This window comes from Histoplasma capsulatum, assembly GCF_000150115.1.
Source record: "Histoplasma capsulatum G186AR genomic scaffold supercont2.8, whole genome shotgun sequence".
NCBI classification, from domain to species: domain Eukaryota; kingdom Fungi; phylum Ascomycota; class Eurotiomycetes; order Onygenales; family Ajellomycetaceae; genus Histoplasma; species Histoplasma capsulatum.
The window spans coordinates 483541-495755 of record NW_025544808.1 but is presented as its reverse complement, the minus strand read 5'-3'; the positions used below and the strand labels follow the sequence as shown (position 1 = coordinate 495755).

Genomic DNA, 12215 nt, shown 5'->3' with positions numbered 1-12215 from the left:
TACAAGCGACGGGGACGCGGAAAGAGGTGGGGCTTTGAAAGGAGGAAATGAAATCGAGGGTTTTCTTTGGGCAGAGTGGACAACATCTCGGGGGCGGATACCTGGCTTTCCTTGGCCAGGTTTGGGAGAAGGGGGTGATATCGGGGATCCCGGCGACCCAGCTCCAAGCTCTCTGGCTGCGCGAAGAGCTGACAGTGGGCTGGCCCCGGTTGCAGGAATTGCATGATGAAAAGTGGATAAACTACCATAGGCCTGGGCATTGTTTGGTGGATCATTTTCTCGCCTGGTAACGGGTAGAGATCCAGCCTCTTGTGGTCCGCTAGGGAAGTGATCTTCAGTGGGAAGAGAGGGTCTAAAGTATGTGTCATCGGCGCCCATGAACCTCGAACTCAATAACGTTTCGGAGTCGTCCACCCTAAAGTCACAGTTCGTTCGATATGTTACTTGAACCGAGAACTGGCCTGCGGGAGACTCAGTGGCACCAAAGGAGAAAGTCTCCGTAGTTTTACCACCACCATCGTAGAACGGGACGCTCAAAGGGTCGAGCTCCTGATGGGTTTCTGGTCGGGATCCCTTGAATATTCTATACCGGATTGGCAGGCTCGGATTCGATCGCATTGTTGATTGCCGTTTGGAGAATTTCCAAGCAGGGAGGAAGCGGGAATACGTAAAAAGAGATCTAAACAGTACGATGCTTTTCTTGTAGACAGTTGGGAGTATAGAGCCGAGATCGGCGGGCAGATCGCCTGCTGCATCCCCCAGTTCAACTTGCCATCTTTCTAGAATGACTCTACTATATCTAGTATCCCGAGAACTTTTGTAAGAAAACGAGGCATCAAGAGCTTCGAGAACATCCCAGCGTTTCCCACGATCATCAAGAATCACAAGGCTCTGGTTGTGTGTCAACTCGTCCGGATCAAGGTAGGTTTCAATCACCATCGGCGGAGGACGGCGGTCGACAGTGTCACAGGACTTCCACGTTCGGAGATCATCTCTTAGAACATCGGTTTCGTCGAGTTCAACGTTAAACTATACCATTGGAGTCCACTCGTTAATGCGTTGTTTGCCAATTGAGACTTCGTAGTGACAACCAAAAAAAAAAAAAAAAAAAGAAAAAAGAAAAAAAAGAAAAAAAAAAACCTATCAAATAAATTGATAAACACGTACCCATCTGTTCACCCTTTTCATATCCGAATCTTTGTTGTACGCAGGGGGGAGCTCGACTCGAGAGTGCAGAATGATTAAAGCAGCCTTCGTATGATATTGCTATGATAAAGAAGAAAACATGAAATTCAGCATCTACACATCCACTATGTCAAGAGTAAAATAAACTAGTACAGCAAACTTACTTGAACAATTTGGTTTAACTTGGCGATGATATCCCGACTAGGAGCTACATTTGATGGGACCTGCACGAACATTTCAGCGTCATGTTCAATCCCAAGTCCTGTTGTCAAGTTTGCGGGACCAACCTCAGCCTGTGATGTATTCGCCTCTGCAGTTCGATCTCGAGGGTTGGTTGGGCGAGCTGGGTTGGTCCTGGAAGAGCTAGCAGCGGACGACGCCGTTGCTGGCGGCGGACGAGGATGTTGATGCATTTCTTTTTTTTTTTTTTTTTTTTTTTTTGGTATCGACAAGATAGTACCTCAAAGTCTGAAGTTACCGAAGTTGGCCCTTCAAGGTCCTCAGGGATATCTTGATTGATTGGGCGTTGCTAAAGACCAGGGGGGATTTGTTGTCCGTCGAGGGATATCGGGCAGAAACCGTTCTTGGGTATGAAATCTCGCGTGAGGGTTTTTAAATGGGTGGGAGGCCGGTGAGGAAGGAGGGATATTTTTTCAGGCAGGAGGAAAAAAGGTATCAGGCTTGTGCGTTTGGGAGCTGTCCATGTTCACGATGGATACTTGACAACAAACGCAGGCACCAGTAGGTTGATTCGCAGGGGTGGCTGTTGATAGCTGATGGAGAGAACAGCCTTATGAGGCACAGCTTAAGCTCGCAGGAATTCGACAAGTGCGGGAACGGAGCTCGTTGGCAGTGAACATTATTGTGATAGCATGGAGATATCGGATAGGTTATGGGGAGGCATCAAGGAAAGTAAATCGTGCTGGATCTCAGGACCCCAGAGATCGGAAGACGGGCAGCGGATTCCTCCCAAGAAGGGGGAACAGCACTTTTAGTGGAACATCTTCCGGAGTATTTCCACTTGGTCAAAAGAGAGGGAGAGGAAGACGGGAGCAGGAACAGGAGAGATAGGTTGCAGTGAGCGAGGTTGATGAGGTTTGTGAGTTTGGGCAGACGGGGAGAAATCCGGGAAGTTGAGGTTTGGAGCAGCAACGGCGAGTGACGCACAACAGCTGACTCGAAATGGCACACCAGCCAACCAACAGGGAGCGCCAGCCGCCAGGCAGTGATGGAGAGGATGGAGCGGGTGGCCGGTGGAGAATGGGGTTCTGCTGCAGCAGGCCTGGGTTGCGGGGAGTTGAGTTCTGCCTGGTCTGCAATCAATCGCTCACGCCCGCGGTATCCAAGATGCCTGTTGTGGTTGCTTTTCGTTCGATGCTCGTCGTCGTCCCTGGGTGTTTCGAGCTCGATCGTCCTGACAATCTCATGTCATCGCTGGTTTGGCGGTATTGGTATCGCAATGTACCATACGATATGGTACAGCTTGTAATCAATGGCTTGCATAATCCCCGATTGAGCCAATAGGATGCTCCGATCTCACTTGCGGCACAAAGCCGCCGCGTGCCAGCGACAGATAAAGTTGGTACTGTATTATACAATACGGTATCGGATTTCACCCACCGATCACATACGCCATTCCGCAGTCATCTGAGGTCACTTTCATTTATATAACTACTCAAATGGTGCGAGAACAGATATATACTACGACAGATAGACTGCGTGTGGCCTGTGAAGTAACAGTTCTCTTCCTACCCCGAATCGCAATACTTGAGCAGACACATGGATGCCGGGTTCTCCATCACCAAACAAATGGCTGGACAGCTGGCTTGGGCTCACATAATGTCTGGACCAGCAGATGATAAACCACCCAAACCGCCAGCAGACCCAGGCCCAGGGCTCTAGACGACTCAGACGAGGCAGAAGCCCAGGCTCCTTTGCCGCAACTGGCTGCCTCACCCCATTCTCAGACCGCGCACATTCGCTGCTACTGGTGCTTCACCCGCAATACCACGCCCATGCATCGACGCAACGACAAACAATCATACTAGTGTTTTTGTCTGGAGTCGGCTTCTTTTATTCTACTTTCTTCCCAGCCCAGCCATGCCCACTCAATGAACCTCTTCCCTCCAGTTGCGAACGCTGTTTTTATGTATGATAATCGCCAAAACAGCCGAGAAGTTTCAGGAGAGTTGTGCTGCAGCTGCAGATCCCTCGCCCGCTCCACATTTTACTTTTACTTCTCCACACAGCAACTTCTTTCTGTTTGACTGGACTGGATTGGATGGATCCAGGATTGGCGTCCATCGGCCCACCGGCCCTGCTTATTTAGTAATAAGGTAATAGTTATCCACAGGCTTCTAGTTAACTCCATTTTTCTTAGCGACAGACACACAAAAGCACAAAAAGCGCACGAGAATGCAAGGGGACGCAAGCGTTGAGGTTGGAGCCGGCACTCGGTCTACTCCTTGGACCTAAAACCCGGTTCGCGCTATTTAAGTATCTTTGGGCAATTGGTCTTATCATCCTCTAGTTATTGTCACAGTGAGATCAAAGCGGTGAACAACGTGGCACGTTATGAACCCAGAGCGAAGCTAGGATCTATTTCAATGGATGAATGTGTCCGGGTCAGAGGAGAATCCCGTTGTTTCAAGGAAGGGAGGGGGGTGAGGAAACCTCAGTTCATGAAACCCGTCCTGCAGCCTCCGGTCGTGGGCCGAAGAAGATAGTCGTCGGGAATGGCTTCGCCCGGCGAATCTCGTCTCAGCCCTTCAATAAATACAGCTACTCATCTAGGGACCCGTGATGGGCCAAAACAAAAAAAAAGCACGATATATCTCGCTGCTCTCTTTTTTGTGCGTCTGAGGTTGAGGTTTCGGGTGTTTCCTAGTACATGTACGCACCCGGTACCTCGATAAAAGGTAGCCCAAGCTCATCAAATGATGAGAGAAGCATGTAATGAAGCGGATTACTGCATTGGAAAAAACATGTCGTAGCACGTCTTTGTAAAACGATGAGCTGTCAAACCTGTATAACAATTATCACTATATAATAATCCTTGTTCAATGAAGTTTCGGGTCGAGGGCTTGTTATTTTGCGAAGTTCTCTCTCTCCATCTCTCTCTCTCTCTCTTCTTTTTTTCCTTCGAAATATTGGTGCTTAGCTCACTAAGTCTCTCTTCCCCCTTCCCCCATTGAGGTCATTCTTTGCTTCGTGTACAAGACGAAAACGTGACGAGAAGCTGTCATGCAATCAAGAAGCACTTCCAAGGCCTGTGACTGGACTGACTGGCCTCGTCTCGTGAGTTTGCAAGCTTGACCAGCCACCAAGAAATCGACACAGGACAGAGCGAGAATGACAACGACTCGCGAGCAGCTCTTGTGCCAGGCTCCGAGTCATGAGCAGTGAAGGCTGTCGCGTCCCGATCTTGGCTCCTGCTCTTAAGCCTCCTCCTTTCAACCCTGTAGCTTGGTCAAGGCGACACCGCCGCCGTTGAGGTTAGCGGAGCGAAAGTTGCTCATTTGCCGACCAATAATGGGCGCTTTGCTGGCAGCAAACTACGGGCCCGGCCAGCCAAACAAGCGCTAGGGCGGAGAGAGTGCAATCGAGGCCGATTTGTCGATTGAATTTTATGCCCTTTCTTTTGATTCTGGCCTCGAAGCAAAGGAAACATGCATGCATGCAATCCAGGCAGGGGAATTTTTCCCAATTCCAGCGGTCAATCATTGCGGATTTTTTTTCTTTTTTTTCTTTTTTCCCCGCGGAGTACATACTTGGCTTTGATGGTGATGTTTGGCTTAATTGAGCTTCCAGCTGGTCAGTCTCTGTGTTTCGCAACAGCCGACCACAACAGCACCCAAAGAGGACGGCAAAATATGATGGATAACAATCGGACAATTCTAGATACTGCGTCGATGCCGACTGGGGGGTCAAGCTTGCGTCTTCTTGTCATTTCGCCAGGCTACCATTGTCTTTTTTTTAGGGGGTCTTCTTTGGCGTTCTTCAGAGCACAGCGTTGCCTAATTGCCCGGCCGAGAGGCAATTGCTGCCTGGTATATGAAGCGAGCTCAAGAGATGGCCATGAAAGAAGAAGAAGAATCGAGATGCTTTTGTGTTCGAGTTGTGCCGTTGTTGCGTTGGGTTTCTGTTGTCACCCCCGCGTCTTCGATCGATGGACGAGAACGGTATCCTTGATAGAGCACTTGCTTGGAAGGGATAAATATGCGGATTCTCTGAGCTGCGTTTTCTGCGATTTGGGCATTATCCGTTCTGCCATGAGCAGGTCTCTGTTGCTGCCAGATTGGAACGAGACTGCGAGAGCATGTAGAAGCCTTGTAGAGATCCACGAAGCCGAAGACTCGAATAAATGGAATAGTGGCTGGACAAGCTATGAAGATATCATTCCAGTTGTAGTTTATTATGGAATAGCATCATATGAAGGGGGAAAAAAAAAAAAAAGAAGAAAAAAGAAAAAGAAAGAAAAAAGGCGTTGGATTCGTCGTCAATTGCCAGTATTGGAACGATGGAATGTCCGAATATTGACCCAAATACTGAATATAAAAAGAATATTCAATTGACTATGACAACTCTGATAATTACATGATAAAAAGGCAGTATTATAAGGAAGGGGGAATGCTCGATTATACGAGCGAGACAGTGCTCAGGTTTCAAGAACCAAGAGGTGATATAAAATCTCTGATATACAGTATCCATGATGGCCAGTTTGATGCATCTAGTTCCTCAACCTGATATCTCGCCGAGTTGACCCAGAATCTCCCAGCCAGAGCTGCGATTCCTACCCCTCTATTCCATACTCGTTTCTCATCTCCAGATCAAACACGGGGAAAATGCTCTCGACCTCTCGCCCGGCCTCATGGAGGGGTTTGCGGGCTGTGATTGGCTCGAGTGGGTTTACTTGCACCGGGCAATGACTGTATGATGTGATATCAACCCAAACCTCTGCCGGAGCAAATATCCTGATCCTCCTCCGCGTTCTTCTCTCGTCCACCGTCGGCGGCAGCGGTAGACAGGAATACAGCATCCCATTGACAGTCGCAGCTATTTGGGCCCTGCATTGACACACAAACTCTTTCTATCCTCGGCAAATATCGAGCCCTACAGTGCACTAACTACGAGTACAGCCGTCGCCACAACGTAAAATTATTCGCCGATTTCCACCTTTCGCTCGTCATCTCTCCACGGCAGACAGCACCCATCGGAACGGGACAGACCTCTTCCATTCGAATCGCTATATATCCGTAGCCGCGCACATTCATTCGCCGGACGAGCAATACCCGATCTTTCTCGTTCCCCGTCTGTCTCGCAGCCCTAGCTTTGTCCTACACGCCCCTTGAGCAAGAAACAATAAAAGGAACCTGCAACAGCCACCCCCGCGATCCGTCGAATCGAGGCGACACCGCGGTTTAAACCCTATTCGGGGTGTTCAATAACTGGGGGGTCCTCTGTCCGGGATCCTGCCACCGCCCCACGCAAAGGCACATGAGTAGCAAACTCTGGCAGTATTTCCTCCAAGATGATGTCCAGAGCTTCACACGGTTTTTGGCAGACACCACCAGCTCCAATACTCAACGGAAAAGCAGTAACAATGCGTCTGCCTTTTCGGGCCATGGAAGCTCTGGAGCCGCGCTAGGGACATCACCAGGCTCGTTCTTGAAAGGTTCCCGCCCAACTGCTGCTTCATCGCTGAAGCAGCCCTCCGCCACCACGCGGAATGCGCCTGTTATATTAACTCGCGCTGATGTCAATGTGAAAGATCGCTATGGCCGCACGTTATTGCACCTAATAGCTTCGTCGCAGAAGGAAAATGCGATTGAATTTGCTTCTGCGCTGCTGGAGGTGCCTTTCGTGGATATATATGCCCAGGATCTGGAGAGCGGGTGGACTGCGCTCCATCGCGCGCTATACGCTGGGAATGTGACCATTGCGCAGGCCCTTCTTGCGAGGGATATTCGCGATGCTACTGATTTCAGGCCGCCCGGAGGAGTCCCCCATCCATCGGGTGGTCTGATCAAGATCAAAGACCGCGAGGGAAACAGCCCCTTCGACGTCTTTGGAGCGACTATTCTGCCTCGCGATATCAACAATGCTTCGGGATATAAGTCTAATTCAGATTCAGATGATGCAGCGTCAACCGAGTCTTCCATCTTGTCCGAAACAGAGATTGATCATGAGACGGCCAGGCCGGCGAACGTAAAGCCTGTGGTCAATATACTTGGTGATGAGGTATTCACTTTCGGTAGCAACAAGAATCTTAATCTTGGGCTGGGTGATGAGGATGACCGCCAATTCCCCGAGCGGATCGGCCTCACCCGCCCAGATCATCTGTTATACACTTTCAATCGTGACCACAGAGTAGTTCGTGCTGCCCGTAGAGGGTCAGATCCCCATGCCGAAGAGTCTGATATCCATTCTGTCAATGATATTCCTACTTTGGTTCGAGCGCGTCCCATCATCTACCAACAAATTGTGATGTCAAAACTACACACCGGAATCATTACAGATGACCCGGAATCGAATCTGTTTATGTGCGGGTTTGGTCCAGGAGGGAGGTTGGGAACTGGTGACCAAGGTACCAGATTCAGTTTTGTTTGCATCGAGGGCGGCGGTCTTGCGGGGAAGAAGGTTGTTTCCCTGGCCCTTGGCCAAGACCATTCCATCGCCGTCTCTGAACAGGGAGAGGTGTTCAGCTGGGGAAGTAATAAGTACGGACAGCTGGGATACGCGCTTCCTAAAACTAGCCACAAGAACGATGTGCCCATCCAAACTACTCCGCGGCAAATCTTCAACCCTTTTAAGAAAGAGGCCATTATCGGCGCGGCTGCTTCTGCCATCCATTCTGTTGTATTTACGCCCACAGGTCTATATACGTTCGGTAAGAATGAAGGTCAGTTGGGTCTCATCGATGCCGATGCCCGCTCTCTCGAGACACAAACAATTCCCCGGAGGGTTGGCGCGTCGCTGTTCAGTTCACCCATTGTGATGGTTTCAGCAATCGATAGAGCCACGACCTGCTTGCTCGAAAACCACGAAGTTTGGGTCTTCACCCATTACGGTTACTCTAAAATTGTCTTCCCCCTTGATGGCGCGTCGAGCTTCATTCGAAACAGCTTCATGTCGACGAGATACGGCTTATCCACCAATCACATATCTAAAATCACATCTGGCGGCAATACTATATGCGCGATGTCGACATTCGGCGAAGTCTATACAGTTCATGTTAGCCGCAAGGCGGATACTAGTTCTACAGCATCGTCCACCACCAACCCAGCCAAGATCCGAAATTCGTTGCCGCAGCCGTCTTGCGTGTGGTCTATCAAAAAATCCCACATGGCTGTCCGAGACGTTGACGTTGGTCAAGATGGATCCATCATTTTATGCACCGAGTCTGGCTCTGCGTGGAGAAAGGAAAAGCGCGCCAAGATCAAGGAGGCTGACGGCAAAACCACAGAAACTTCTCGTTTGAAAGACTACAAATTCGTTCGGGTTCCAGGCCTTTCCCGCGTCGTGGCTGTTAGGAGTAATGCGTTCGGGGCATACGCGGTTTCTCAGCGCAGTTGCGACGTGGCTAAAGAGCAAATAATGATTGGTCGACCCTCTATATGGGATGATTTCTGGCCCCTCTTAGCATTTAAAAGCATATTGAGGGCTAGGGACTCTGGTGATACCTTGGTGATGTCCGTGGATGTCGTTATAAGGAACACGCTTATCGAGCCTTGCAGCCTTGAGTCGGAAATCAAGTTAACATTGGATGATGCTGCTTGCTCCGATTCCTTTCGACCAATTGTTTGGGTGTCGACAACTGCCTCTGATGTTCGAATTCCGGCACACGAGTTCATTCTGGCTGGCCGAAGCTCGGTTTTGAGAAGGGCTTTGTCTGAATTCCGTAAGTCGTATTATCATTCCGTTCCGGACACCTTCGACGTCGAGTACGATAAGAGCGGCCAGGTTTCAATCAAGTTTCACGACGTCGACTTCCTGTCCATATTCAACCTGGTGCTGTATATGTATGCAGACAAGGTCTATGATGTGTGGACGCTAGTGCGCCACTCAACCAAACATGCGGCGCAGTACAAACGGGTTCGAATCGAAGTCTTGAAGCTAGCAACGGCACTTGAACTTCGTGAGCTTGAGCGTGCTGCGAGATTCATGATTTTGCCTAGGAAAAGTTTACATATAAATATGGAGCGGGCGTATGAGGATCCCAACCTCTTTGGATGTAGTGACGTGGTGATTGAACTTGATGGCGGCAATGCAAGCGCCCACAGGCAGATTTTATGCGCTCGCTGTCCGTTTTTTAATGGGTTGTTTTACGGGAGATCCGGCGGTGTTTGGTTGGCCGGAAGACGTGATGGTGTTTCCGATTCTGGTGTTGATCCTGTTCGTGTCGATTTGAAACATATCCGTCTTGGCATCTTCAAATTCGCCTTGCGTCATATATATGCGGATACGGATGATGAGCTTTTTGAAGACGTTAAATTTGACGAGCTGGATGATTTGATTGACCTGGTAATTGATGTTATGGCTGTTGCAAATGAGTTGATGCTGGATAGGCTTGCACAGATATGCCAGAAGCTGCTGGGCCGGTTTGGTATGGATGGACCTTTTCTTTAAATTCATGAGAAAAACGCACAAATGGCTAATTCCATGCAGTTAATAATCGGAACGTATGTCATTATCTAAATGCAGTTGCACCGTGTTCGGTGACCGCGTTCAAACAGGCCGCGCTAGAGTACATCTGCTTAAATCTTGAAGCTATGCTGGAAAACAGGTATGTAGCTATTTCGCTGTTATTCCGGAATTCTCATTCTGCGGTTGTTATTGTTACTTGTGACTAATTTCTTTGCTATAGGCTGCTTGATGACCTAGACGATGATCTATTCTGCGAACTCGACGCTGTCTGTCGCGCAAACCAATTAACATGCCAACCAGTTTCTCGGGGTCGGAATTCGGAAGACTACGTCGCGGCAAAATACCCAGAAGTAATTCCTCTCCTTGAACAGGATAAGCAACGCCGGATAGATTCAATGAGGCTTCGTTCGCGTCTGCACGAAGATGAGTTGCGGGAGAGTAAATTCCGCACCGGCACCAGTGATAAGGGCGGTGTCATCCCACCTCTTTCCGTCAAAATTCGGCAGTCTGAACCTGTTCTCAGGGAGGCGGAGTCGATCGAGGAAGCGAGTCCAGCGCTGAAGTCAAAGCAGTCAACGGGAGACTTGATTTTCCATATGGATGATGATCACCTCCTGCCCTTCAACCAACATGAAGTCAGTATCCAGCCATCTCGGAAACAAATTGATTCAATGGATGTCGAGAGACGACCGTTGCAGATGGAAGAAAAAATTCAAGATACCGGAGCCAAAATGTCAGCAGCGTCCACGGACCCTGATAGCTCGTCTACTACGCTTCTGGCAAAATCTCACGAACGAGGGCCTGCTGGTGCTCCATGGAGTTCTGTTGGACCTTCAAATACTAAAACAGGCTTGAAGGATATCATGGCAGAAACTTTAGGATCTCATCCATCGGGCGCGGGCATAAATATATCGCCTCGACGAGATGCACCCGTAACAAGCAAACTCATCCCACCAAAGCTCTCGCAGAAAGAGCGTAAAAAGCTCCAGCAACAGCATGCCCGTGAGGTATTTGAACAACGAGAGACATCCAAATCAAAACCCTCGCCACCTTGGCAAACCGTCGCTAGCAGATCATCTCCGGCACCTGCATCGACGCCGGCAGAATCCCAGCCAACGATGAATGTCTCGACGCCGGCTCGCACGCCCTCAAAGCCGCCAATGACACTGCGGCAAACCGTCGCTGGTGTACCTTCGCCGCAAAGCAGTACGCCCAATCCGGCTCCACAGAAGCAGCAACATGCACAGGAAACCCGATTACCGCCTTCCACACCAAAAGGGTCACCCCTACCTACCTTGAAGGCTGAGTCATTACCACGACAACCCTCCTCGTCTGCCACTCCTCCATTGACGACGCCAAACCAGACGGCCTCACGATCTCAGCCCTACGCCATCACTACCCGCAATAGAGATGACCATCATCGCTATCAACAGCAATTCAACTACTCCAGCCCTTCACCTTCCTCCAGCTCATTTTCCCTAGCCTACATCCTCGAACAGCAGCAGATCGAGAAAGACGTGATCCGGGAGGCGGCTACCGCCAAGCATAAGTTGCAGGATATCCAGCTCGAGCAAGAGTTTCAGGAATGGTGGGATCAGGAGAGCAGGAGGGTGAGGGAGGAAGTTGAGAAGGCAGAGGCTGCGGCGGCGAGAAGACATGTGGCTGTGGGTTCGGGATCGGGGAGGGGAAAAGGGAAGAGAGGTAGGGGTGGAGGGGGCGATGCTAGTGGTGGAGGAAGAGGTGGATCTGCGCGTGGGCCAGCGACAGGCAGTGCCCAAGCCCGTTCTGATCGGGGACGAAGGGGTGGTGGTGCCATGGGAAATATCTCCAACACTATCGCGGCGACGTCGAACGATGAAGAAAGCCCTGCCTGTCAGCTGCAAGTGCAGAGCGCTGCTGCGGATGGAAATGGACGGAGGGTTGTTTCTGATCGAGGAAGGGGAGGTGTTCGTGGACAGAGTCATAACCTTGGCCATTCTCGAGGGAGAGGCGGTGGAGGGGGTGGCAGTAGAATTGGACCTCGTGGCAAGGGGAAGGAGAGAGCAGTATCGATGTCGTGAATAATAGTTTGTAAGGGACGATCGTGTATTGCATCTTTATTTCCTTACCCCCTCCCTAACCCTAACCCCAAATTCTCAAAATTTTAACCCTAACCTGAGTGTTGGCGGGTTTGTTCGTATTCGAGATTCGTTTCGTTGCTTGGTGTTTTTATGAAAGCAAATTTTTTTCAACGACTTTCTTCAATTGTGTATAATTTTATGGGGTCATATAACTGTTAGTTTTCCCTCACCGACGAAAAATCGAAAATACCATACTGTTGAGACTATAAGTAAAAATATGGATAATATCATTCATTATCCACATATGCCTGGTTACTTGGCATT

General features: G+C 49.7%; 4 protein-coding genes across 4 annotated transcripts; 1 reads left to right on the top strand and 3 right to left on the bottom strand.

Moving 5' to 3' along the window:
• Positions 1-364: 364 nt before the first annotated feature.
• HCBG_05956 (uncharacterized protein) lies at positions 365-1598 on the bottom strand (the record flags this gene model as incomplete). The annotated part of the gene is made up of 4 exons (XM_045433005.1): positions 365-415; positions 445-1029; positions 1168-1266; positions 1350-1598. The coding sequence occupies 4 exons, from the start codon at positions 1596-1598 to the stop codon at positions 365-367; spliced, it is 984 nt and encodes a 327-aa protein (XP_045286173.1).
• A 173-nt stretch (positions 1599-1771) lies between these two features.
• On the bottom strand, positions 1772-2832 carry HCBG_05955 (uncharacterized protein; the record flags this gene model as incomplete). The annotated part of the gene is made up of 2 exons (XM_045433004.1): positions 1772-2770; positions 2817-2832. 2 exons carry the CDS (start codon positions 2830-2832, stop codon positions 2505-2507), a joined length of 282 nt encoding a protein of 93 aa, XP_045286172.1.
• Positions 2833-5249: 2417 nt separating this feature from the next.
• Positions 5250-5895, bottom strand: HCBG_05954 (uncharacterized protein; the record flags this gene model as incomplete). Its single annotated transcript, XM_045433003.1, has 2 exons — positions 5250-5569; positions 5829-5895. The coding sequence occupies 2 exons, from the start codon at positions 5893-5895 to the stop codon at positions 5250-5252; spliced, it is 387 nt and encodes a 128-aa protein (XP_045286171.1).
• A 786-nt stretch (positions 5896-6681) lies between these two features.
• Positions 6682-11891, top strand: HCBG_05953 (BTB domain and ankyrin repeat protein; the record flags this gene model as incomplete). Its single annotated transcript, XM_045433002.1, has 3 exons — positions 6682-9790; positions 9889-9970; positions 10052-11891. The coding sequence occupies 3 exons, from the start codon at positions 6682-6684 to the stop codon at positions 11889-11891; spliced, it is 5031 nt and encodes a 1676-aa protein (XP_045286170.1).
• Positions 11892-12215: the final 324 nt, after the last annotated feature.